Here is a 27,627-nt window from a genome sequence, read left to right on the forward strand (position 1 = left end):
TGTTCCCCGAGCGAATGCGCACATCTGGCCCACAAAAGATAACGATATCGGCCAACAATCCAATTGTGTTACTTGCCACTGCACGATACACGGGACACGACGAGTTCGGTACGTATGCACTCGCGAAACTGCGTTAGTTTTGCGCCGCTCTATTTGCGGCAATCACAGCATTCTTTAAGTTGCGACACTTCCTTTATCTATTAATCTCAAATATTTTGTTGTGTCCTTCCGGCGCTTTTCGTAGAATTTTTGAAAAATTATTAAAATCGGACGGATCTGAATAGAACTCGATGCGCTGCAATAGCACTTAACATTTTGTAGAGATCATGCAAATATATTTTTTAATTGTTGCAAGGAGAGGAATTCGAGATGTTAAAGTGCGGAAGAATTGTATCTCCTGCATGTATATAGCTTTTGCGTTATAATTCTTCGATTCTATTTAATTATCCTTTTGTAATTCGATGTGACAGTCGGATTATTAGCGACGGATCGGCGCGAGGCGCGTTCGGGCCGTGTCCGGTTCGGCAGCTGTTTAGCATAAGGGCAAATTGCTTGAAAAAATAATAATTCTCTTGCGCTGCCGTCGCCTCTCGCCCGTCTTTCGCGATCCGCGCCTCCTTCCACCATTATCCGGAGATGCGGCAGGTGGCGATGACGTTCTCGCGCTCGGCCGTTCGGCTACCTGCCTCGAAAAACGAGCGTGCGGTTTTACTCGCCGCGCTACGCCACGGGCGGCAGCATCACATACGCATGTAACACACGTGTGCACGCTCGCCGTGTCGGCCGGAATCGCCACGAGTTGCACGTGTAACACAGGCGTTAGGGAAGCAACCTGGGGAAGTTGACGCGGAGGGTACATTGAGCCGCAGGGGCGAGAGGCGGCAGTGTAAGAAAGATGCGTGAGCAACGAGATACGCACGCGGGAGTACAGAACAGAAGAAGCAACCGGGTATGCAAATATTTAAATGATCGTATTATTTGCGCGCACGGATGAATTCGGGCCTCACAAAAGTATTTGCATTATCGTACAACTTCGAAATGAAGCGAGTACTCAGAATATATCGGATTCCGTTCTGTACCTACTCCGCCATTTAAGCATCGAGTTAATTGATCCTAATATAACAGCTAATAAATTAAAGATTAAATAAAAATTGGATCGCGTTTTATTCTGATTCATCTTCTATTTGTTGTATGGTATTAGTTGTACCCATTGGGTTAGCTGACCCAAACCTAATAGAAGATTTAATTAATCTGCCCGAAGTAAAAGTGTGCCGCATCAATCGATTATGGATATATCGAACAGCGTTTTTCTTAAAGGAAGGAAAAAGGGCAATCGAGCAAGAGCAAACGTTTTTAAAAGGCACGATTCTCGCGTTTGAAAAGCGACGAGTTACAGCAACAATCTTGATTAGTTAATTACAGGGATGTAGTCCCATTACAGATAAAAATAAATACATGGAAAAGGTACATGAAACATGTTCCTTGTAGACCGTACTAGATAACACTTGTCTATAGTGCGAGCGGAAGAGAGGAAATCGATTTAAGCGTTAATCGATTTTGACGCCACCGGAGTCTCGCGAGAGGTACTATTTATGACTTCCACTTGACTTCCATTTGCAATTAGAGCATCTCTATGCGCGATTCACGGATGGCAGTTTCGTTGCCTGCAGATGAAGCGAAAGAATGCCGACCGGGCGAGCGAGCAGGTGCTCGAAACACAACATCGCGATACGGGCTCTCCTCTCTTCTCTTTCAATCCTCTCTCACGCTACGAATGTCCCTTACGTTCCTCGACCTTCTCGCGAACATATCGTTCTCAAGTATCAAGTATCTTAGACATTTCGCGGACGTTTCGAATGAAATTTGAGATAAGATTGTTTGCGTTTTCTGACTGGTGTTCTAGGTGAATATAACTCTCTTTATCTATATGCGTTGCAAAAATTGTGAAAAAAGATTCTAAATTTGTAAGGAATTAGAAATAGCAAGTTAAGTGGCGGTGACAATCTGCCGTCGTCAATTACTATCGTCGCTACGAAAGATAAAGGTCACGAGATGCTATTTTGCGGAAGCGTATAGCAACAATGAGAACCGCAAGGCTACATGCGTGCACGCACCGCGAGGCTGATTATGCGTTTGCAGCGCAAGGACACGCGATCCGGATCCACGCCTCTTATTTTCGGGTGAGGGCCCGAAAAGCCCGAACCGAACCGTGGGTACGCACCTGCTAAGAGGCAGGCGCAGGTGCATTTATCCGCCTTCATAAGCATTACTTAATTTTCGACGGTTACACACATAGCGCGAGTATAGTAATTGGCTCAGTGCATACCTGACTTGAAAAGGGATAAAAGGGCGCTCGTCTTGAACGGTTATGTTCGACTTTATGTCACGGGCGTTCCGTCGTTCCCGGTTCCTTTATCGTTCATACATTTTCTTTAATTTGACGTGAAATGACTAAAATACTTAATATTGAAAATCATAAAATGATGAGAGAAAACGTAATAGCTAATAATAATTGCCGGTCCTGTTATAAAAGAAAAAGAAGAGACACATCTCCTGGACGATCCTGCTTGCCTTGATCATAAATGTTCCACTCCTCTCTTTCTTCTTCTTTCCCCCTCTTTCTCTCTCGTTACACAATTAGTATATTAATAACATTAGTTTTAATTGAAATATATAATTTTTAATATTACATTGTAGACATATATTTCTTAATGGGTGTTGGTGTGTGCATTGTGTTTTGTGTTAAATAATTTATTTAATTAGGAAAGAACAAAAATGTGTATGAGAAATAATTTCGTTACAAAAGAATTAGAGAGGATACTGTTTGCATTCCTAATACGATTCGACTAAAAGTAGCCTTCGCAAGCTTTTTAATGTTCGCTCGATACGCTCATATATCGGCTAGATCAATTTCAACGTTTCGTTAACAAAGATTGCTCTATCATTTTGAAACAGAACACATTGCAGAGTTTGAGCACTTGTTTACTGGCGCATTAGCGATTCTTGCACTGGCACATTTTGATCATTTTTATCATATTTCGCCGCAAATGCAATAGTGTTCATTACTTAAACAATTTTTAAACATGTGGAATTATTTTAGAGAACACGAACGAGAACAAAGATGAATTTTTGATAACATTATTGATAATACGATCCGTGTATAATAATCCGAGTAACAGTTTAGAGATTTTCAATCTAATTTTGGACTCTGCAAATTTACTTTCACAAATTTTAAGTTTAATTTTAAGATAAGTTTTAAAGAAAGTTTGTTATTATTCTCCGTTAAATTTTTATATCGTGTAATATACACACGTGACGCATATATGTATATTGTACATACATCTTCATTATATATCTTTCGATAAAACTCGCAAGACATCGAATATTTTCGTTTATTCTTTACCGAATATTGTTATTTTAAATTTTCTTTCGAGATTTGTATCGTGACAGAGTCACAATACAGGGTCTTTTTCATGATTCGACTTAGGAATTCGACTTAAAGCTGTTTTAAACGGCGGATTGACCGGCACGAAGCGCCCATCGCGCCGAGAGAAATCGCGAAGAAGAGCGCTGAGGAGGAACCGAGAGAACGAGGGACTTAGGTGCAACAGCGGCTATAAAGCAAGATTAATGAGGCGAAGTGCGCTCTGGTAGGAAGCTGTCATGGTCCTGGCGCCAGCTGACCAGACGACTCGCACAACCAGCCACGGACGCCACGGTATCGACCACACATACACCTACATATTACACCCACACACACGCATACGAAATACATGCATCCGCGAGCTATGATCCAAATCCTCCTCTCTTTCTCCTCATCATGACGACAAACTCGCTCGTTTTGCGTCCTCCAGAAAATAGATCTCGTCAACGTAATCTAACAACAATTAATGATCCGGCGTAACGACAAAAATATCTAAAAATTAGAAGAAGATACGATAAAAGAGCGGAGAAGAAGTATAATAACAAGTGATTAATGTGAATTTCTTATATGCATTTAGGCGAAAATTGAAGGACTTAAAACATAAATAGGTACTTCTGACGCGTGGTTCCATGCTATTTTTTCTTTAGAATTGAGGGATGTTGAAATTTCACTGATTGTAAACAAGCAATTATGAACCTAGAGTTTTATTAGGAAGGCCCTAGATAAAATATATAGAAGATTTCTTAATCACTATTAGGTTTAAGACAGTAGTTTGTACTCATAAGGAATAAATCTGTCTTCTGTTTTCCGTTATACAAGAAACGTGCCTCGTAATTTCTTACGAGGCCCGAATCTATTCCTAACAAGGAATATTAACAACATTCGGAATTTTAACAAGTCTATGTGTCAAAATGTCATACTTATCCCTTATTTATCATAATAAGAAAATTATTAGTTGATTACTACGGGACGATTACAACAGGAGATAATAATAGGTCGAGATAATAATGATTATTATCATCTGTCATTATATCACTCGTTAACTCTTAAAACCGTTAATTAAAATTAATCTCCCACATAAATGAGAAGATTCATATGAAACCTGCTATCAATTAATTCATGCCTCCCCATTGATAACTTCTTAACCCACGGCATATGCGATAATTTTTTCAGGCGAGGGACTGATTGATCTCTTTATCGGCGACGATCGTGACATTCAAGAACGCGGGGCTATCTTTCAGGGCTGTGGGCAAAGAAAACGCGGCAGTCTGCGGTCTGCGTGCGTGTGTGTTTACGTGTTCTCGACGCGGCCTTCCGCATCTTCTTCCCAGGCTGCCATCGATGATCGGACCGACTATCTCGTGATGGTCGGCGTCGAGAGAGGAGTTCGGGACACCTGTCTCCGACGGTTATTCCACGTTAAGTACATAACCAGTTTCGCAACGCGAGCTCGAATAAAGCCCCGGCTATACCGATCGATTCGCCGTACACGGACGCACACGCATCGCACACGCATAAGAATCGGACGCAGAGGACCGCTCGCTCGCACGCGTGCACGCATAAGATCATACGCGCATACACGCACGCACGCACGCACGCAGGGATGGACGGCCGAATTAGGCGAACGATTACGAATGCGGCAAATCGAATCGCGATAACGTACAGGGTGTCCTCGGATTGCGGTAGTTTCTATCTATTAGGAATCCCCGGGCAATGTGGAGACGATCTTTGGATATACTTTAATTCTAGAGCAATTTTCTGTTATCTATATTTTATGCGATTTATGTATTTATGTTTATAAGTTATCGGATAATGTTGAAAACTGCAGAAATATGTTATGTCGAATTAAAGTATTACGTGTGAGATGACATAATGAGAATCAAGTATATCTATACATATAATTACTTTAAAATGTACCGTTCCGGTAAGTAAAATATTTTACTTAATTACATTTTATAGTCGAGATATTTTTGATTCTTTTAAAAACATAAATAAAATAATTAAAATCAAAATATAAATATTAATACAACAATGTTACATTTTGCGTTAAATAAATGACTAATAATTGATGACTGATAAAAAAATATGATATAATATTTTTATAAACACTTTTTCCTAAAAAAACTTGAAGTTTATAAAATATCTAGGAATTTCCGCGAATTATCGCGCTTTCTCCCAGCTGCGAACTCCTTAATCAATTTGGCGTCGATTTCTCTTTAGCGAAAGTTTAATTGGACGTCATCTTTTTCGCGCCTTCTTTATTTTCAGCATCAAGCGGCAATTAAACGGCACTTCTCAGCATTTAAACTTCCGTTAAACTGCAGCCCATGAGAAATTGCACAAGGAAGATGACAGTCGATTATTTGCAAACTTAAAACTTGGCTCGTAAAAATTTCGAATCACTTATAAATTTAAGAAATAAACATATTTAATTTTAAGAAACAAATTTTTAAAATATGTTAATAATCTTAGAAATATATATCGGCTTGAAATTGCTCAAAGAACCGTAGATCAATTTATATTTACATTTTTATCGGATAGCAAATTCTGTATATTCGTCTTGCTGTGACGGGCATTTGCATGAATACAATTGTATTCGATAGAAGCGCGTATTGTAGTTGCGTATTCTCTACATTAAAAAATCTAGAAAGTATCATTTATATCGATATCAACACATTTAATCCGGATTATGAATAAAAAAATTTGGAAATCTTTGGTTGCAAATAAATCCCACTTTGATATATAGGATTTCTTTCAATAAAACATTTTCGTTGACATATTACATGTCTAATCAGTCTAAAGTATTTTATTACGCACTTAAATGCAATACTTAAATTATTAGGATATATAATGTTGAAAACCGCGCAGAGTAATGGATTGCGTTTTCGTTCTTTATACAGTTCGGATTATTCGGGAAAATCCATTAGACAGTAGCGAGACGCGATTTCCGAGACACCCTCTACACGCCGTCGTATATTAGGTTCCGACCGCTGCGGCCGGACGAATACAAACGCGAATACGAATGGCAAATGGCGGGTGACAAGGCATCGGCATCTGCGCTTAATTAATGCAACACCGGCCGCAACGATACGGCGAGGAGGAGCCCATGAGAATGCTGCGGAACGATCGCTATGCCCGGACCCGGAGAGAGCAGCGGATCGTGCCTCACGGAACGACGGAACGGCGATGAGGACGACGACGGTGTCCAAACCAGTCCAGGGTATTCAATTATGCGCGCCATCGACCGCGCTCCGTCTCCGAATCGACTCGCACGAATGAAAAAGAAAACACGTCCGGGAAACCGATTCCCTTTTTCCGCGTAAGCATCGATCGCGCCGATAGCGCGAGGCATCTGTGATCGTTCTTCGTGAAAGAATAATAATAATAAGAGTCAAGTGGTGATTCAGCGGCGGCCGTTTCGGACTAACCAGTTCTGCGAGAGCTCAAGAGCTTGAATCTTGATTTGCGAGATTTTATGTAATTTCCCTTTGGAGTCAATTAAATTAAATTTAATCTAATTTATGAGAGATTCCTCTCCTATAAATTATTTAAATCAGTTTAATCTATATATATATATATATATATATATATATATATATAAATTGAAGATTTTAATCTCAAAAACAAAAAGAAATGTCATTTTCTACTCCAACTATCATTTTCTAATTAACAATTTGTTCGAGAAACCTGATGTTTAAACGATTTCTGTAGAGTATCATTTGGCATTGCAGGGACATTCTCGTATGTTTCTAATTAGTGCACTAATTAGGAAGTTATTACGATGTTAAATATTGAAATAATCCATTCATAATTAGAAATTAAATACTCAAATTTTCCTCGGTACTTGTAAATCACGCGGAAATTCAAAACTGTACCATCAGCCACATTATTTCTACTTGTTACTAATAAAAAACTATTACTATTACTAATAAAAAATGTCACATTATAAGATATATCTTCATCAAACTTAGCTTCAATATACATATATCATAATCTAATTTCCTAATCTAATCTCTTTATATGCGACAAATCCATTCGTTCTATTTATTCTTCGAATTCATCCATAAAAGTTAAACTAAAATAATGAATAATGACTACTCTCACCTGTCCTATATGTATAATAAAATGCTTTTTTCAGTCGTTAATCAACATTTGTCAAATTATAATCAACGGAGTCGCGGATCGTTCTGCCCAAGGCAAGACACGCCAATTGCAAATATCCAAATAATAGCGCGGCGACGCACGCGCGCCTTATTAAGCATCGTTATTTCGAGATAGCTAATAGTTCCGATTTTTTCCTCCTTCCCCTAATTTATCTCTCTCCTCGTGCGGACACCCACGAGAGGACGACCGTCTCTCTGTGTCTCTGTGCGAAAGCAATCCTCTGTATGAGATGCGACAGCGCGGCGCCAGACAGCCTCGCGCGCGCACACGCAGAGAGCCGGGTTTCTCGTCGCTCGATTCCCGCTGCGACGAACGCTTCGAGGAACGAATGCGACCACGGCTTGGTCCTCGGCTTACGTAAGTCTCGACCGTACCGTGTGGCGATACGACCGCGACCGCCGACCACGAGGTCGGCGCGAAGGGATGCACTTGCAACCCCGCGGCGGCTTTCCAAGAAAGCGAAAACAAGTCCGAGAAGTCACCGTTGCGGGCACAGTGCGAGATACTTTATCTTACAATTAGACTCGGATGTTGCTGGCTTTTCTCAGAATGTACACAAGATAATTAGGATGAAAATATGAATGTCAATAAATATAAATATATGACGATGTTATACTTCATATTAAACAGGTCACTAAATTCGTCCTCTTGAAAAATGATATAAATACGTAAAAATAGAATTTCTAAAGTCGTTTCTATCAATGTTAAATTGCTGCAAAACGGGTAAAACTTAATCAGTATTTTTTAAATGTTCCTTCTTTTCAAAACATTAAAATAAATTTCATCTTGATTGTGTAAGATTAATGACAATTGAGCGCAAGATTAATAATCTTAAAATTAAATAATAAAGTAATTATAATAATTACATTAAACCTCTGTGAATGCCGATAAACTGAAAATAGTCCAACGCAAAATATTTAAAGATCTAAATAGAGACTCGATCTCTACAAATTAAAATTAGTTATTATTAATTAAAAAGTATTTATTCCACGACTTTTTGGAGAATTGATATAAATACATACATGATGCTTCTCTTTATAAGCACCTGCAAAAAAAAAGTTAAATCTTTGTAAAAGAGAAAAAAAGATTTGTTCGCTCTGTCGGGGCACTTTTTTCCTTCTCCGATTAAAGTTTCCATTGGGATGTTGTAAAACTTATCCGACGAGCTTGCTTCGTAAGTTACAAGCGTACGTACGCGGAAGTTTAGCAAAGTTTCCGCGTTACTAGAAAACTACCTGTGTGTGCCATTTAGAACGCGTAGATGCGAGCGAGATCAACGGGCAGATCCTCGGCTCGTCAGCTCCCTTTCCTGGCCAGTCCCAAATAGGATAGGGAGTCAAGTAACTCGGCGCCTCCCGGCACCGGCGGGCGACGATAGTAAACCTACTCGTCTCTATTACAACTTGATATACGCGGCGTATACACGTGGTATTCGTATTCGTATTCGCGGTAGCAGATAGCGGCTATCGCGAAGCGGCATCTCGGAGCGAAAACTGTCGAGCTTCGTCGCTCGCGAGACAAAATGACGACGGTCGCATTTGTCGACTTCGTGCATTCGCGAAAATTTCGTCGAGACGCAATTCACGAAGAAAATCTCTCGCGGGACGTTAAGGGAAATCGAGTTTAAGATGAGCGAATACGTGACTCTTGATCTCCGAGCAAATTTCACGAATCGTAGCAATTAGATGAAGATATTCTGCCTTCGATAAAGCGAAGAACGAATTAAAGTCAAATTTTGTTATTTAGTCTCGATTACAATATAACAATTACAATATTGAAAATGAGACACTTATTGATTCGCCAAGTTCTGTATAGTTATATGCATACTGTTTCTTGATGGAAAATTTATAAACGGAAGATGATAAATATAATGTAACAAAATGTATGTGCTCCAAATTTTAAAAAGAATTCAAGGCTTTTTCAAGATTAAATTTAAAAAAAGTTGCTACATATTATCTATCAGATAAATAATATACACAGCAACTCTTTTTATTTAATCTAATAAATACCCCTTGCAGAAATTTAATACTGTAATGGTGCTTGTCCACCTGCGAGTAAAAACTCTCGATAGTAGCTCTCGAGAGTGATTCTCGCACATGGACATACTCCTGAGAGTACCTAAAGGTACTCTCCATTTACGAAAATCACTCTGGAGAGCTACTCTCGAGAGTTTTTACTCGCAGGTGGACAAGCACCATAAGGGCCGGTTGTTCCAACCTAGCTGTTGGTAAACTAACTAACAGTTAAATCATATATATGTCTTTGTTTATCTTTTACATTAAACAAAGATAGACATATGATTTAACTATTAGTTAGCTTACCAACAGGTTGGAACAACCGGCCCTAAGTGATTATTTGGCTAGTGATTAATTATTTATTTTGAATATTAAAAGCACTGTTTTTAATGCTTTTAATACTCAAAATAATTAATCACTAGCCAAATAATCACTTTACACTGACTTACAGTATTAAATTTCTGTAAGGGACATTGACAGACAATTGAAAGAAGAACTCCAAGATAAGCGTTATTATAATCTATCAACTTTTTGAAGAATATACCCTGCGATTGTATATTAATTCTTTTCACAAAGATTTTACATACATTTTCTATTTCGTAGTCGCAAGACTACTCGCTCCGTATCGTTCCAATTTTAATATATACTGGATACTGCCAATACTGCCGAAGCAATATTGTAAACATCGAATTTATAAATACATAATGCTGCCATCTAGTGCAGCGGACAGTACTGCGGACAGCGGTACCGATAAAAAATGAGTGGTACTTACCGGCGGAAGACAAGTTGTACTTATCGACGGAGAGCAAGTAGCAATCATGGCGGAACGTTGGCGATTCTTCCCGACGTTCCAGACGACAATATGAATTCCCGTTCTCTTTCACGTTGCGTCGACTTTCCGCTTATCTCCCACTGCGTTCTCCACATTCCCTGTACATAAAATGAGCTTTTAGATACATATATATCGGATGATTAGAAAGGTCGAATTTCATTAGTCTCAGCGTCGCGTCGGCGAGATACCTCTGAAGGGATCCATGATCCTGGATATAATAGTTTTCGCGTCCGCCAACCGGTCCCATCGGATTCAACGCGTTACAACGAACATCCGACCCTCGACGAGACACTCGGATAGAAAGAGTCACGACGATAACGATCGCGAGAAACACACCGGAACCCGAAACGCGCTCGAACGCGATTCTACGATCCGTACCTCGCAACCTGATCGCTATTCGCCATTCCAAATCTACGCGATGTTTGCGATTCTCGAAATATCGAAGCGGCGTGAACTTAGTCGCGAAGTAGGAAAGGATAAGTATTTCGCGATGTTACAAAGAAATTTGAGGGAGCCGAACGAATATTATATCCGAATAAAATGAGAAAACGCGATATAATCTCCAGATACACGAAAATGATAACCTCAGGATACGTAATATATATAAGTAGAATTCAGAATATATATAGTTTATTCAAATATATACAACTCTCCCCGACATACAAATAAGTAATATGTACGAAATGAATACGTACAGGGTGAAAATTCTCTGAAATTCCTCGCTCTCGACGAGGAGGAAGCCGGCGCGGAAGCCGCGGAAGGCTGCGACTGCTCCGAGTCGCGCGTCCCCCGCGTTCTTGGCGCGCGAATCAAATTCGACGGCGAGAGCGGCGATGACGGCGCCGTCGACTCTGCGACGACCACGTACGCCGGAAGCGATGCGCGCGCAGCCGATCTCCACATCACACTTTCGGGTGCGCGCAGGGGCGCCACCGAGCGCGCCCGGCGCCCGGCGCCCCCACCACTCGCCGTCGCCGCGCAACCCCGCGCTCCCCGCGCGCCATGGCCACCGTGCCCCGTGGCTGCCCGCGCCGCTCCGCGTCGGAGCCGAGCCGTGCCTGCGTGCCACTTGCGTGCGCGCACGTGTGTACGTCGGTGTGTGCATGGGTAGATTTTTTCGGTTTTTGAAAGACGGTGCGCCGTTCGGTTTTGAAAGATGGTGATCTCGCAGGAGGTGCTTTCGAGGGCGGAGGAGATCGCCGACCAGGTGAATTTTACGTTCCCTCGAGCGCTCAGCTGTCACGACGACTCTCGCGATCCCGATCCCGAGACGGGGTGGACCCCGTGCGCGAGAAAGAGAAACGGAAGAGAGTCTGGTCCTGCGGGAGAACGAGCCGCGCTTCCTGTCAACGTCATCGTTCTCGTCGCGCGTATTTTTCCATATTTTCACACGCGCAAAATTCGTACTCCTCGCCCTCGTGATCGCGTTCCGCGCATCGTACGGCCGCGATTAAAAGGCGACCGCACGATTTGCCTAGGTTATGAATTCCACAGGTGAATTCCGATGTCACCCGGGGGGGCGAGGATACGCGAGTCGCCGACGATCAGGCTGCGGCACAAGTTTTTGCGTCTCTCTTTCTCTCTTACCGGTCACCCTGTATAGCTACACTCGTTTGATACGGACAGATTTTCAAATCTGAGTTAAGTATTTTTTACGATTGCACATGTGTAGAGTGATGACTCTGGATTTTTCGCTGATATATCGCTCTTATCATCTGTTGTTTTGTAATTTGCTTCGTATGAAATGATAATCGAGCGAGTTTTATTGATGGAAATATTACAAGCGTATAAAATGAAAATATTACATTTTACCTGAATGTTTATGTACAATGAACCGCAGTGGACATATGGATCTTGCTGATGCACTTTCACAGACCTACTTTTTATACCTGTGCACAACAATGTGACATATTTTCTGATCGGCAAGTTTCGAGCAGAAAGATGATCCATAGTCTGTGTAAGAAAGATAATCCGTATCAAACAGTAACGTAAGACTTGATAACGGAAGACAAGCTGTAAAATTTCTAGAGAAATCTGCGGCTCATAAAAATGTAACTTTTGAGACGCCAGACTAGGAGCTTCCAACAAAATTCTACAAATCATGTCCATTCCTTGACGCAATCTTTTTATTCAATTGAATTAAGTGATTAAAGCATGTATTAAGATATTTATTTATCTGTTGCGATAGGTAATTCGTAATGGCAAGCACGTGCTTCCAACGATGGCACGACTGTGCCTTATCGCTACATTCCTAGAAGACGGTTTACGAATGTGGTTCCAATGGAGCGAGCAACGAGAATATATGGACGCTTCCTGGGGCTGCGGGAAATTCCTGGCTACTATCTTCGTCCTGGTAAATCTTATGGGACAGCTCGGTGGATGTGTCATGGTGATTGGCAGATGGCGAGTCAGCATAGCCTGCGGAGTCCTGTTCTTCATCGTGATCCTACAGACTATCGCCTACAGCATTTTGTGGGACATGCAATTCTTGTTCAGGAATTTGGCGCTGATAGGCGCGCTCCTGCTGGTATTGGCTGAGTCCCGAGTCGAGGGTAGATCGCTGTTCGCCGGCGTTCCTAGTCTCGGCGACAACAAACCTAAGAACTTACTACAATTAGCCGGTCGAATACTGTTGGCGTTCATGTTCATCACGCTGATCCGCTTCGAAATATCATTCTTGCAAATACTTCAAGATATCGTTGGCAGCATCCTGATGGTGCTAGTGACAGTCGGCTACAAGACTAAGCTGAGCGCGTTGCTACTCGTCTGTTTACTGACCGCATTGAACTTCTACCATAACGCGTGGTGGTCCATTCCCGATTACAAGCCACTCAGGGATTTCCTCAAATACGACTTCTTCCAGGTAAGTTTCTCTGATTTTACTAATTCCACATTTATTCATGATTGGAAAGTATCTCAAATATACTCTTTTATTATATTAAAATTTATTACAACAAAATACAAAGAAATTAGTTTTTTTAATATTTTATTTACAGTGCAGAGTGAAAGAAAAACTTAAGAACTATTAGTTAAATTTAAAATAGATTATTAATTTTTATGTAAGAAGAAAATTGCTAATTGCAGAAATTGTAAAGAAAGAGTTAATTTTAATTATTTTGAATCTAGATTCTAATTATATTGTTTAATTTTGGAAAAATTGTAATTTTAATATGATTCGATATAAGTTGAGCTTGGGGTTTGATATAATTCTAATGTTTAATCTCATCTTCTACGCAAATATTCTAGCATTCTCATACATTTGTATTTCATTCCAGACACTATCAGTCATCGGTGGCCTTCTGATGATAGTCTCTCTAGGTCCAGGCGGTGTATCGATGGACGAACATAAGAAAGAATGGTAGAAATAATTTTTAAAGATATGAAGGATGTATGCGTCATTGGGTTGTTGTCACGAAAGTTAAAGCGAATTATCATGTCTCCCATCTTCGCCCCCGTATGCGCTCAAAGAAATTTTAAGCGAATTGTACGTCGAACAACAAGAAAACCAATGCATGGATATCACCAATCCAGAGCGATTATTTTGACTAATCGGTTAATCGAGTTTTATATTTTAACATTACGACAAAATACTCGAAAGACTTCGAGATGATCAGTAAAACTATCCATATTTTAGGCCGGTATTCATAGTCTAGGGGATTTAATATTTAAGATCATCTTAAGTCTGGTCAAAGTATTAAGACTTCATCCAGCCAATGAAATTATCGTATAGCGTCTCGAGACAGTACTTTAAGACGATCTTAAATATAAGATTGGACTATGAGTACCGGCCTTAGAAAGTAAAGTTAGAAAGAAAAGACAAGAAAAAAGTACATACATATACATACATACACATATATGATGATATATAAGATATATAAGACGGTTAATGGCATTGTACATACGACGCTGCGTCTCTGATGTGGATAATGTATTTTTTTCCATATATTTTAAATTTACCTAATTTTAATTGCGAACTGAAACGATTGTTTTAAAACTTGTATTTTAATATCGGATATATGCTTCCACTTTCCCGAATCTAACAAGGAAAGCCTCAGAACTGAACTCCACCGATTTCGATGAAACTTGGCAGGATTTGCAGAGAAAGTTCCCCCGAATGTAATGATACCCTTATTTGGGTACAGACGGTCAACTGTTTTCGAGATATTTTAATAATCTTTAATAGAGTTTTTATTAGCACTTTCACATACGAGTATTTATGGCGTAGTGGATATAATAACTGCCTCATAACTTGTATATATTCGAGTTTAATCAATTAATTTTTTTATTATATTTCAATTAATTTTTTTATTATATTATAATAATATTTTATGACAAAAATAATTGTTAATATAAAGAAATTATTTTAATATATGATATAAAAAATTTATATTATATAAATTGTAATATAAATAGTCATGATATATGAAGTCTACAAATTATAAGACACTTACCATATCCACTACACCACTCATATGTGAGAGTCCTAATAAACTCTACTAAAGACGCTACTACATTTATTATTAAAATATCTCGAAAACGGTTGACCGTCTGCACCCAAATAGGGGTATTATTACATTCGGAGGAACATTCTCTGTAAATCCTGCCAAGTTTCGAAATCGGTGGAGTTCAGTTCTGAGGCTTCCCTTGCAGAAGATCTACGAATTTCCGGGGAGAAGAAACCCGTTGACTCTAGTTTCACTGTAACCTTCTTTTTAGCTTAATTGACTGTAAATAAGTGTTCCAAACTTGTTTTAATTGTGAAATATAATAGAGAAAGAGCGGGTTGTGTTAATGAGAAATCAGCAGGTTAAGGGTTATTATTAGGTAGCTCCAATAATATGTCATGCGAAAATAAACCGATCTTAAAATAGCGTGCGTTCGAACCTCTCTCTACATCAGCGAAACAAGGAGAGGGAAGAAAGAGAAGCAAGGAGGACGCAGTCCTATAAAGCTACTAGGGAAAGTGCAACGCCTTCTCGTTTTTACTGTACAAGGCTAGCCGGCGAGAAGGTAAAACTCCAAGAAGTCTGAAAAGATGAGAATCAAGAATCAAGGGTGTAAGCGAGTACCTGTAAATAAAGGTACCACTATTTTGTACGGACAACCATTTGCCTATGTTGTAAGATCGGTGGTGCGCGACGAACGATGCGACCATTGCCTACGAAGGTAAAAATGTTTTATCAGATATATATATATATATATATATACATATATATATATATATATATATATATATAAGGATAATCTTGATAGAACCGTCTTATCCTATTGTTCCTTCCTACTGAACCTTATTTTACGCTCTATTAATTGTTAAAATTTTATTATCTTTATGAAGATTGCTAATTTATTGGGGTCAATTTGTAGCAAAATTTATTGTAAAATATTTTATACAAATGTATATAAAATTCAACAATTTTGTTTGACAGCAATTGACACGTCTCATAATTTATCGAATAAGTATTACCGATGAAATGTCAATGATAATTGTCCCCTTATATATTGTGAATACGGCTTCTGTAATTTTTATACAAAATTATATGTAATGTGTGTTGAATGACAAATTATTTAAATTCAAATTTTACACGCATGTATGCATATGCATATACATTTTATATTAAATCTATTTACAAACCTTTTCAATGTTGCGAAAGTTTAGCATTAAATGTGAGGTACGAGCTTAAATTTGAGTCAACTACTTTTTGTTAGCCCGAAATTTCTAACAAATTATATAAATATTTTATTGATAATTTAGACTTATTTTTTTAACCATATACAGTTTTTGTACTTGTCAATTTTCTGTTTTCAATATCTGAGAATATAGTTGTGTTTTATGTTAAGTAAAACTATAACGAATTTGAAAGATTAAACTTAAAGTCTTTCTTTCCCATTTCTATTTTAAAAGATCCTAATACAAGTGCCGCATTGAAATTTTCGGGAATGAAGGAGAGAAGAAAATTGTATCAGGTCTTCTCATAAATAATGTCCCATATTTTGGAAATAATTTTAAGCAATAAAAAAGTACCAGAATTTTAAATTATTGCTTACAACAATATTCTTGGTTTTCAATTTCTCATTTAAAACTTTTTAAAATAATGGCTGCGTTCGGGGAGCGCGCTATTAGCGCTATTGCATCGTTCTATCTTTATCGCTCATCAGGTGTAAAACAAGGATAGAATAAAACAAATAGCGCTAATAGGGCGCTCCCCGAATCCAGCCAATGAATATTTTTGACACGAAATTCTTGGTTTTTAATTTCTCATTTAAGGGGATGCTCATCCGAATTAATGTTTTAAATAATAAATAATTCAATATAAAAGACAAAAAACGATATTCAACATGAAAATATTACTTATGGGACGACCTAATGGAAAAAAACGTAAAAAGTACAATTAAAAAGATAAGATGTACATTATGTACAAATTGCTAGAAACAGCTGTTGAATTAAAAATCTGCAAAACTAAATATGCATTTCTATTTTTAAAGTAACTTTATAAAACTTTATAAAAAATAATTGTTATAAATGTTATAATTTTTATTTCAATTATGAAATATTACGCCACGAATGATCTATTGAAGAAAAATGCACCAAAAAATGCAACATGTTAAAAATTCGAGGTTATGAACAATACCGGTGTTTCGCTCGTCGTCTCGTCGAGCGAAAGTTTGAGTCAGGTTAGGTTAGATTGCGTTTTAGAATCTTCACGTTTACGAAAGACCGAATGTTCCGTAAATATAATTTACACCTGTGCTTGCAAAATGAGCGGCGACACAGTAAAAAAAGGAACAACAATCTTGACCGGCAAGCCATTCGTCTTTACTCTTAACTCGAAGCACAGGACTACTCGATGTGACAATTGTTTGAAGAGGTATAGAACAGCTTGTGAAATTGCGATATTTGCCATTTAATGATTTTCTATCACATTATTTTAAATTATTTCGGATGGGATTAATTTTGTGTATGATAAATTACTATCAAGTAAGAATGCATTTAGCGTACACTGCATAGTACCTCTTTAAGTACCTCACGAGTACCTCATGTGATTTATCATTGCAGCGGGAAATTGTTAAAGTGCTCGGGCTGTCAGTATGTGTACTACTGCGACCGCAATTGTCAGAAAGAATCGTGGCCGATACACAAGGCAGAGTGTGCACGTCTGAAGAAGGTATCGCCGAAAGTGTTGCCAGATGCAGCCAGACTTATGGCGCGAATAATTTTCAAGCTCAATCAAGGTGGAGCCGATGAAGTGGGCTATTACACTGATAAAAACTTTAGGAAATTCAAAGATCTAATGTCCCGTAAGTACTTTTTCGTACATATCTTCCTAAGAAAGACGATATTAAGAACCATGAATATATAATCAACTTGCATCTCTGGACTGTAGATTATTCGGACATAAAAGTGGACGCAAAGCGACAAGAGCATTTCGTCATGCTGTACGGAGTTTTACTCCAATTTCTCGATGAGACACTAATGCCCAACATCGCGGAGCTGATGGGTATTTATGGCAGGATATGTACTAACTGTTTCAATATCCTGGATGTCAATATGAATACCATTGGAGCTGGCATCTATCTGGGAGCATCTGTGATGGATCACAGTTGCAAACCTAACGCGGTCGCCGTTTTCGAAGGGACCACCATCATCGTCAGAACACTGACGGATCTTCCCTCTTTGGACTGGTCACAGGCAAGCATTGACAAAGACGCAAACTCCAATAGTCGAAAAACATTTGACCTTTTTAGTCTGACTCTCAAAAATTCAATGAAATTGGTCTTACTAATAATTTAAAAGCAGATTAATATAATTAGGAAATGTTTTACATTTCAGAATCTGTATAAATTTTATTTTGCGCAGGTAAGAATATCGTACGTCGATTTACTTAATTCTAATAAGGACAGACGCGAGGAGCTGCACAGTTCGTACTATTTCTGGTGTGATTGCGAAAGATGTAAAAAAGAGGAACCAATGGCCGAAGCGGCCGCATGTCCGAACTTATCGTGCGACTCGCCGTGTTCGGTTGAAGCTGATAAATGCGAGAAGTGCGACACCAAAATATCTGTAGAATTTAAGGAGACATTTCGGGAAGTCGTCGACTTTACCGCTCATCATTTGGAAAAAATGAAAACTATGGCTTGTATCCTTTTAAGATTCACATTAAGAAATCTAATAATATTTTTTCATCTGAATAGATGTATCAAATTTTGACGCAATGCATTTGTTCTATACAATAATAAAAATTTCCTTGATATTTCCTTATTAATGGCAATAGATCTTGACGTTAGTAAGATATGTTTGAAGAAGCAGAAGGGTGTAATGCATAAGTTTAATATACAACATGTCCGTACTATAGAAATGGCTCATATTGCGGCTATGGATCTGGAGTGTTGGGAAGATGCGGAGTTTTATGGCAAGGAACTCATGCCAGGATATTTGTGAGTGATCATTTATTTAACGTATATAGATAATAAGATAATTCACAAATCATTTTCTAACTTTCAAATATTAATCTCAATGTCTTTTATTTTTTATATTTGCTTATTTTATTTATTACAACATTCTAATAAGTTGTTAGAATGTACACGTGCTATAATTAGCTGAGAATAGTTAATTCGAAATAATCGCCTAATAGCGATTCTCCCTGGCGGGTTTTAATAAATGAAAGTTAGAAAATTAATAATCCCAAGTCGAGTATATCATTGCTCGTCTTTCAGATTGTATTACGGGGAAGTACACCCTTTGACAGGGTTGCTATATCTCACAACGGGAAAGATGCAGTTGCACTTGGGAAAACCGAAAGAAGCGCTCAAGGCGCTGAACAAAGCGAGCATGGCGTTAATGATAACACACGGTGATAAGCACTCCTTGGTGAGGGAGGAATTGAGACCTTTGCTCTATCAAGCTGTTATGGAGTCGAACAGTGATACTCACGGCGCGTAGCAATCTTATATTTTTGTAATTTTTAGTAATAAATTATTTTTTAAACGCGAGCTCAACGCATTGCTCGATGACCAGCTCAACATATTTCTCTTGTTTCCCTCATATGCTGATTATTATCATTTTTCCGAGAGCACAGATAGCTTATTTGTTAAAGCATTAATTTTTTTATTTTTTTGTATATTGTTCGTAATATCATGCCTATGATTTAATTATCTTAAATTGCTTAAATCTATTTAAATTGTAATTTTAAATAATCAAATTTAAATTTAAAAAAAATTGGGACGGTATATAAGAAAAGAGAAATAAAAATGTTATACGAGAATAGAGCGATCAATATATTTTCCTCGAAAAATCGAACTCGAGACGATAATTATAGTATAGATTTTTTCACATTTTTCTTTGCGTTTGAAATGAAATAAATAAATGTAAAGTAAAATTAGCTCTAGCGATGTAAAGAGAAGATGATATTTAAAACGAGAGGAAAATTGCACTCGAAGATTAATTTGAAAGATCTGCGGTTTTGTTACTGCGAGGGGGTTTATCAACGATCGATTTTTTATGAATGGGGCACGTCGAGAGCGATCGTCGGCGCTGCCAACTTTGTGGCGTCGAGAAAGAGAGAGAGGAACAGCTGCTGCATATGACAGCTGTCTCAGAGCGGAGTCGCATCCAGAGATCCGGCTTCGTTCACGGGGTTCGGAGCGTGCGACACATGTGGTAAGTGCGATTTCACCCGAATTTCTGACGAATCCTCGGGATGATCCTGGCCGCGCGATTTGTTGAACTTTCCCGACGATGCCGTGAAAAAAATTCAATTTGGGTTAAAGTGTCGGGTCTCGTACGCGAGGATGCGTGAGCCTTTAATTGTTCCAATGCTTACATACCTCCTATCCCCCTCCGTTCCAGGGGGACACGATATATGTTTTGTGGTAACGAGGTGGACAGAATTCGTCACCGCTGTAATAATTGTCAAGTAGAGCAATCAAGTTCTTTATCGTTATCGCAATGTTTTTAGTTCGCGTTGTAAACCACGAAGTGTCCTCCAATAATCGCGTTAAATACGAAAATTGTGCAGTCTTCATGTCTTTTATTCAATAAAAAATATGATATATTTATGTTACTATTTTGTAAGTATTTTTATGTTATTTTTGCTATATTTTTTAAATATTTATTTTAATACATTTTCTACAGGTGTTTGTGGTTGATTCCCCTTTTTAGGCATCAAAGTTAATTTCTTGAACCGATGCTTCTTTGAGGAAAGATCGCACGATGTTTTCTGCCATTAAAAGACTAGCCGGAAAGTCTGACGGAGTCGGCAATGCGTCTCTCAGACCGGCCCACCAATCCATGCCGACGAATCTTCAGAGAAAGTTCGCCAAAGGCGTGCAATATAATAGTAAGTACATGTATGTAGATGATGCTAGAATGATGATGTAGAACAGCTTTAGATGTAGATGATCGATGGAACACCAGTTGTAATGCAAATTTTACGTATTATTTTTAGTGAAAATAATAATAAAGGGGGACAGGAATGTAGGAAAGACATGTTTATTCTATAGACTGCAGGGGCAAAAGTTTATCGAAGAGTATATACCCACGGAAGAGATACAGGTGGCGAGTATACAGTGGAATTACAAAGCCACCGACGACGTGGTCAAAGTGGAGGTATGGGATGTTGTAGATCGCGGCAGACGCCGGCGAAAGTTGGAGGGTCTGAAAATGGATAACGCTCCGACTAACGCGGAAAACGCGATCGAGGAACCCGCTCTAGATGCCGAGTTCCTCGACGTTTACAAAGGTACCAACGGCGTCATTATCGTGATGGACATCACGAAGAACTGGACGTTCGACTACGTACAGCGTGAGCTGCCGAAGATACCTAGCCACATACCCGTCATTGTCCTCGGCAACCACTGCGACATGTCGCATCACAGAACCGTCACCGCGGATCACGTGACGTACTTCATAGATTCGCTGCATGAGAGAACTGCACAAGTAATTGATTTATTTATTAATATAATGATTTATTGTGTGTCTCGCAGATGTTTCCCCAGTAGTGAACTAAAAAAAGTTCGAATCAGCATGTCCAGCAAGAATTTAATTGGAATTATTATATCATAATTTCTTAATTTCTAAAATTCTTAAAATTAAGAAATTATTGCCATCTTATCACAATTTAACAGTTCTCAATATTTTAATAAATGTTATTAAAATATAGAACCATATCGTACTTTAACAAGTTTTAGTAATGCTGAGGGATTCTGTATATAATTGAGAGAGAATTGAAAATTTTATAAAATCATATTTTATTAACTTGATTTTATCGAGTTTATCATTTTATCTTGAAAAAAATTTATCGGTCCATGTAACTTATATCGAGCAATATTCACAAATCCATCCCAACTAAAACAGTTCACTTAATTCTGAATTTATATGAATTGTTACAGGTGAGATACGCGGAGTCATCGATGCGAAATGGCTTCGGCCTAAAACTGCTGCACAAATTTTTTAATCTACCGTTCCTGCAGCTGCAACGCGAGACATTGCTAAAGCAGCTCGAGACCAACGAGGAAGAGACGGGTCTGACTGTCCAAGAGCTCGATCTCTTCCAGGACAGCGACGATGCTGACTACAACAAATTCCTGGACAATCTGGTGAATCGTAGAAGAGCCCTTGCCGATTCAGTGTCCGCCAGTAATCTAGTCTCAAATGTTCCGTCGTCTATGAGCAACTATCATCTTGCACCTTCCAACGCGAATGCTGTTGGAGAAGTCAAAAGATCAGCCTCGATGCCCGGTCCGATCGGCGGCGGAACTCCAATACCGATGAAAAATTTAGAGATGAAATCGTTACCGAGAAAAGAGAGTTCTACGGCGAGCACATCAGATAACGTATCTAATTCTACGAAAACGTCACAAATTTCGACATCATCCAATTCGCAAAATTCCGCTGCTAAAATAGAAGCGGCTAAACCGGCTGAATCTGCCAATAACAACGGCGAGAGAAGAGATTCGCTTAATCGGCCATCACTTATGTCCAAGATCTTCGGTCATAAGAAGGAAGACGAGACAGACGGGAAACTGCCAAATATTAAAAATGTTAGTTTAAACGCACCGTTGACTAGTGTCGAAGACTTCGTGCCGGATGGAATGCTGGACAAATCGTTTTTGGAAGGCTGCAGTATGAGCTCCAACTCCCTCACTCCAGAACCAGATCCTGTACCTGTAGCTCAAGAAGGTGCAGAATCTGATAGGTAAATGCACAGCTTTCTATAGCTTCTAATTATAAAGCAAATTGCTTTTTACAAACTTATTTTAATAATTAAAGATATTAAATTATTATCAAACCTTTCTATTAATATTAAAAGAAATCTGTTTAAAATTATCGTTATTATTAAAACAAAATCTGTAATTCTTCTATCTACCTTCTTTTTTATTTTCCCCGTGCATATCAATGGTTATTTTCTATCCGTTGTAAAGTTTTTTCAATAATATAATTCTTTCTATTCTTCAGTATATTATAAATACAATCAATACACAATAATTTCTAAGAATTATTTTCCATTTTATATATCATCAAAATTATAACTAGTATTAATACATTACAATATAATTTTTTTCACACAGTGATGTGGAGACTGGTAATCCTTTGGTAGCCGGTTATGAGGATGACTTGTCGTCCATCGAAGAAGTAGTTTCTCCTGTACAGCCAAAATTAGCAGAGAATCCGCTGTCCAAACAAAAACACAAATTAGAACCATTATCAGGCCCAGAGATAAATATCGAGAAGCCAATACAAGTCACGAAACGCGACTCTGTTTCCTCTATAGAGCAAGAATTGCGTATCTCCAATGAATATGAGCAACCGAATGAGCAATCAGACATAAACTCAGACGCTTTTGATAACTGGTTACGACGAGATTCCAAATGGCGGCAAAGTCCTGAAGGAGGTGAAGATGTGAGTAGCACTAGTACGAGGAAGGATAGACTGGAATTGAGCGATAAGAGTCTGGATGTTAGCGTGACGAGTTCCAATGTTCATTTGGAGCTGCTCGATGACACTAGTATGCGCCAGGTGAGCTCCAATGCCAGTAGTCCGGTGATGAAGGAAAAAAAGAAACACAAAGAGAAGGTAATTGTCTTTAACAGTGGCATATAAAAGATTCTTAGTTGAACTAGAGAACGTATTCTTCTCAATTATCATGATTGATTTTGAATTGCGGATTTATTACTTATTTTTTACCGATTCCAGGGAGATGAGAAGGAGAAGAGGAAAAAGAAAAAGTCAAAAGACAAGGATAAGGATAAAGAGAAAACGGAGAAGACCGAGAAGAAGAAGAAACGCTCGTCGCATCGAACGAAGGAAGATCGAGAGCGAGACGAGCTTGAGGAATTTTTGAACGGCTCGGTCACGAGAATCGGCGTTGATGTGGCCTACGAAGCGATTTAGCATTCCGGAATTATTATCAGTAACGATTTTTAAAAGCCACGCATCTTCCAAAAGAAGAAGTCTTCGCTCTCCAATGTAATATATGTTACGCTCTCGAACTGGTCGAAAGCGGAGAAATAAGATTTTTCGCGAAAGAGAAATAATGTACTTCGGGGATTGCGATCTATTAATCTGCGAAAGAATATATTCATTTTCCGCAAACTCGGCGAGACGTCCGTTCTGAGCCACTTTGACCTACATTTCAGCCGGGTTCGGCATTTCAGTCTGCCACGATAAAAAAAATTGTGATTTTATTAGGAATATGCTTCTCGGCGATCAAACCTGCACTTATTTATATTGCATTTCTTGAATGTTTGTCGATTTGTAACGAGTATTTGAAAAATCCATATATGGCGATGAGTTTGTTGCGTGAATGGATATAATATTGCGAATATCTTTTACCCCGTACGTGATATCACGTGATATGACGACTGCGGCCAGTATTCATAGTCTGATCTTATTTCGAGACCGTCTTAAGTAATGTTTTAAAGTGCTACGGCTCTGTGATTAGTTTATGACATCTTAAGATTGTACTTAAGATGGTCTTAAATATAAGAACCGACTATGAATACCGGTCTACGTGACATTATAATGGCATATTTACGAAATTATTTATTAAACTTCTATTTTCAATATTTGTGTTCACTCGCATTAAGATTTATATGTATATTTATCGTTGATATCATTTTTATAAATCTTCTCTTTAGCTTAACACATATCCTCTGTCCTTGTTGAATATAATTCTTTTAAAGAAGTTATCCTATATAAGAATGTTATGTTATTGTTGTATTTTTCATAACAATGTATGATCATTGCAGCTTTATGTTAATAAATGTATATGAAACAGATAAAATGTTTTGTTTATATTGTCTATAAAAGCATGCTTTATATGTACATACATACATAAATTTTATAAAATTATATTTTTCGAATAAATAAAGGAAAGGCGTCAAGTGAGCACGCGAGAAACAATATTTAAAATTCAACAGTGAAAAAAAATATATATTTTTTATAGCTGACTTTCTTTTTTCTTTTTTTCTCCAAAGTATAATTATATATCTATTTCATTTTAAATAGAAAATGTAACGCAGTGCAACTGCAAAGAACAAATTTAAAATGTCTCTCAACCTTCAAGTACTTAGTTTTTAATAGTTTTTATGTTGTGGTCAATTGTGATGTTTTGTTAAATGTTCTCTTTATCATTTTCTACACTTAAAACGAGATAGATATATATGCTACGGCATTGGAGTAAGAAAGAGCAAAGTGCTTAGAGTGTAGCTGAAAAACGATTTATAACCTTTCGTGCTTTTGCTTGGTGCAGATGGGCTGTGAATTTGTATATGCATATGCATAGTCAACAAAACAAACTGAAAAATATGGACGAAGATAAATCACAAAAACAATATTAAATTGTAAGATCCTACAAACTAATCTCATTTTTATTTAAAAATCACAATTACAATACAATACAATGTTGCAACACATTGCAAACTTCAATATGGAAAAATAATATGGAAAATTGCTTATGGAGATAAATGTGTCACACTTCGAAAATGCATCTTAATTATTATTTTTTACTCTTTACAGATGTACTTAATTATTCCTATTCCACTAATAACAGGATATATTTATAGCGCGTACAGGAACTACTAGTAAGAGGTTTTCCTAAAAGATTCTTTAATTTTTGTGTCCTGAGAGAAAATCCTGAGAGTAATGCATTAGTATTATTTGGTAGTAAAAGTGGAAACATATTAATTAGCAAAAGTATGACTCTCCTGAATAAACGTCATTTGTATTGAGCAAATTGATGAAATTGAATTTCATATTTGCAACAAGGCATTGTTTCTTAAGCAAAATGCCTTACTACGCAGTAGCCAGGGGTCGAAAACCTGGAATTTACGCCACATGGTAAGGAAATCAATTTAATGACTAATAAATTATCAGCAAAAATAAATTAAATAAAGAGTTTTTCTGTTTTATTAGGGATGAATGCAGCGCTCAGGTTCTCAAGTTTCCTGGATCGATATATAAGAAATTTGCAACGGGAAGCGAGGCTCAAAACTTCATAAAGGAGCGTTCCTCTTCAACTCGGGAGACAAATTCTACCAAGAGCCTCTTCCTTTCGTCAAAAATTGTTAAATCTGCGAGGTAAAACTTGAATAACAACTGTTCCTTTAATAACAAAAGAGCATTGTGAAGCTAATAAGATGGAAATCTCATTACAATATCATTTAAAGTTAATATTTTATCTAGATCTCAGACTCTGCCGAAACAACTATATTTACTTGGTGGTAAACAGTCTGTGGTGGCCCCGACAAAATTATTCGCATCAGTTCCAAAGAGGACTTTATCGACAAATGACAATACTAATGAACAACCAAGCAAAAAGAGAAAAATAGCGTCAGATATTTCAGACAATTGCCTGAGCTCAGCTCAGTGTCTTAATCAGGTTTGAAATAAATCACAGGAATTATATAAACTCTCTCAAGAGCTAAACTAATCAACCTCATTTTTGGAAAACTTTAATATCAGAGTGCATGATCAGTCAATTCATTAATTTTTTTTTATTCCAAGGAATTGGGGTTGATTAGTATGGTTTCTGAGACTCTTATGTGATTTATAAGAATAAATTATACTACAAAATTATACATTCCACAAATTTGGAATTATATAGGATGACAAAGCGAACTTTATTGTGGACGAAGATGGCTACGTGAACGTTTTCACGGATGGCGCGTGCAGTTCAAATGGATACAAGGAGGCGCGAGCCGGTATCGGCGTTTGGTTCCGAGACAATCATCCCTTGTACGTTTTATTTTTTAGTCTGTCAATTGTCTGTCAGAATCCAATGAATCTGTGTATAACATAGTTATAACTTTTATAGAAACGTATCTGAACCGGTGGAGGGACGAGCTACCAATAACATGGCAGAGATCCAAGCCGTCACGGTAGCTGCGAGGCAGGCGAAGAAGGCGGGAATCAAGAAACTGAAAATCAATACCGATTCCAAATTCCTTATCTCCTGCATCACGCGATGGATGCAGAGCTGGAAGAGAAAAGGGTGGAAGACAGTGCAGGGCAAGCCAGTTATAAACAAAACAGAGTTGCTGGAAATGGAAGAGGAACTGAATTCTTTGACTATTGCTTGGGTAAGCAACTTTTCATATTTAATTTAAAGTTTTATAGAAATGAAATTTAAATGTCATATATATATATATATTTTTTTTTTTTTAATCTAATTAATATGATAAGCTGTACTCTGTACTATTGTGAAAATACAAAATATTTAATTTTCTAGAAACATGTGAAAGGACATGACGGAATTCATGGTAACGAAATGGCAGATAAACTGGCAAGAGACGGCGCCTTACGATATAAAAGTCAAGTTTAAGAACAAAGATTAACAGTACAAAATATTTTCTATAAATTGCATTCTAGATTATCTAATTATTTTTGTTTACGTAAACTTTTCTATAGAAAATATTCTGTAATTAGACATTTATTATAAAATTTACTAAATCTAATATGTAATAAACCTTTTCTTTTACAATTCTAGTGAGTAAAGCAGATTATGTTAGTAAAAGATAAATTGTAAGATACAAAAAATTGCTACAATAAAAAATGATTGACTACTTAATTATATTATTTAATACAGAATGGTTGGTTCTCCTTAAGGATAAATATAATGAAAGATACATAAATTGTTAAATTAAAATTTACATTTATATCAGATTTATAGAAAAATGTACAAGTTATATAACTTTAT

At 37.7% G+C, this 27,627-nt stretch overlaps 4 protein-coding genes across 6 annotated transcripts; all 4 read left to right on the plus strand.

Annotated features, from left to right (window-relative positions):
• The first annotated feature begins 11,465 nt into the window (after window positions 1-11,465).
• On the plus strand, window positions 11,466-15,306 carry Surf4 (Surfeit locus protein 4). Its single transcript, XM_071712986.1, has 3 exons — window positions 11,466-11,642; window positions 12,624-13,298; window positions 13,711-15,306. Exons 1-3 carry the CDS (start codon window positions 11,592-11,594, stop codon window positions 13,795-13,797), a joined length of 813 nt encoding a protein of 270 aa, XP_071569087.1. The 5' UTR covers window positions 11,466-11,591; the 3' UTR covers window positions 13,798-15,306.
• A 298-nt stretch (window positions 15,307-15,604) lies between these two features.
• Smyd3 (SET and MYND domain containing, class 3) lies at window positions 15,605-19,423 on the plus strand. 2 transcript variants are annotated; one of them, XM_071712981.1, is made up of 6 exons: window positions 15,605-17,301; window positions 17,490-17,731; window positions 17,818-18,122; window positions 18,264-18,570; window positions 18,706-18,868; window positions 19,148-19,423. In XM_071712981.1, exons 1-6 carry the CDS (start codon window positions 17,054-17,056, stop codon window positions 19,371-19,373), a joined length of 1,491 nt encoding a protein of 496 aa, XP_071569082.1. In that variant the 5' UTR covers window positions 15,605-17,053; the 3' UTR covers window positions 19,374-19,423. The 2 variants fall into 2 exon arrangements, with proteins under 2 accessions (XP_071569082.1, XP_071569084.1); XM_071712983.1 differs by having other exon boundaries at window positions 18,291-18,570.
• A 343-nt stretch (window positions 19,424-19,766) lies between these two features.
• On the plus strand, window positions 19,767-24,714 carry LOC139776386 (rab-like protein 6). Of its 2 annotated transcripts, none has more exons than XM_071712976.1 (6): window positions 19,767-20,090; window positions 20,565-20,769; window positions 20,878-21,368; window positions 21,821-22,626; window positions 23,000-23,504; window positions 23,625-24,714. In XM_071712976.1, exons 2-6 carry the CDS (start codon window positions 20,643-20,645, stop codon window positions 23,820-23,822), a joined length of 2,127 nt encoding a protein of 708 aa, XP_071569077.1. In that variant the 5' UTR covers window positions 19,767-20,090; window positions 20,565-20,642; the 3' UTR covers window positions 23,823-24,714. The 2 variants fall into 2 exon arrangements, with proteins under 2 accessions (XP_071569077.1, XP_071569078.1); XM_071712977.1 differs by having other exon boundaries at window positions 20,592-20,769.
• A 410-nt stretch (window positions 24,715-25,124) lies between these two features.
• Window positions 25,125-27,498, plus strand: LOC139776380 (ribonuclease H1-like). The gene is made up of 7 exons (XM_071712963.1): window positions 25,125-25,273; window positions 25,449-25,769; window positions 25,845-26,009; window positions 26,115-26,310; window positions 26,536-26,666; window positions 26,746-27,010; window positions 27,160-27,498. The coding sequence occupies exons 2-7, from the start codon at window positions 25,669-25,671 to the stop codon at window positions 27,250-27,252; spliced, it is 951 nt and encodes a 316-aa protein (XP_071569064.1). The 5' UTR covers window positions 25,125-25,273; window positions 25,449-25,668; the 3' UTR covers window positions 27,253-27,498.
• The last annotated feature ends 129 nt before the right edge of the window (window positions 27,499-27,627 follow it).

The sequence above is a fragment of the Temnothorax nylanderi genome, unplaced genomic scaffold, assembly GCF_030848795.1.
Source record: "Temnothorax nylanderi isolate EJ_2023f unplaced genomic scaffold, tnyl_v1.0 TNYL_tig0118_pilon, whole genome shotgun sequence".
NCBI classification, from domain to species: domain Eukaryota; kingdom Metazoa; phylum Arthropoda; class Insecta; order Hymenoptera; family Formicidae; genus Temnothorax; species Temnothorax nylanderi.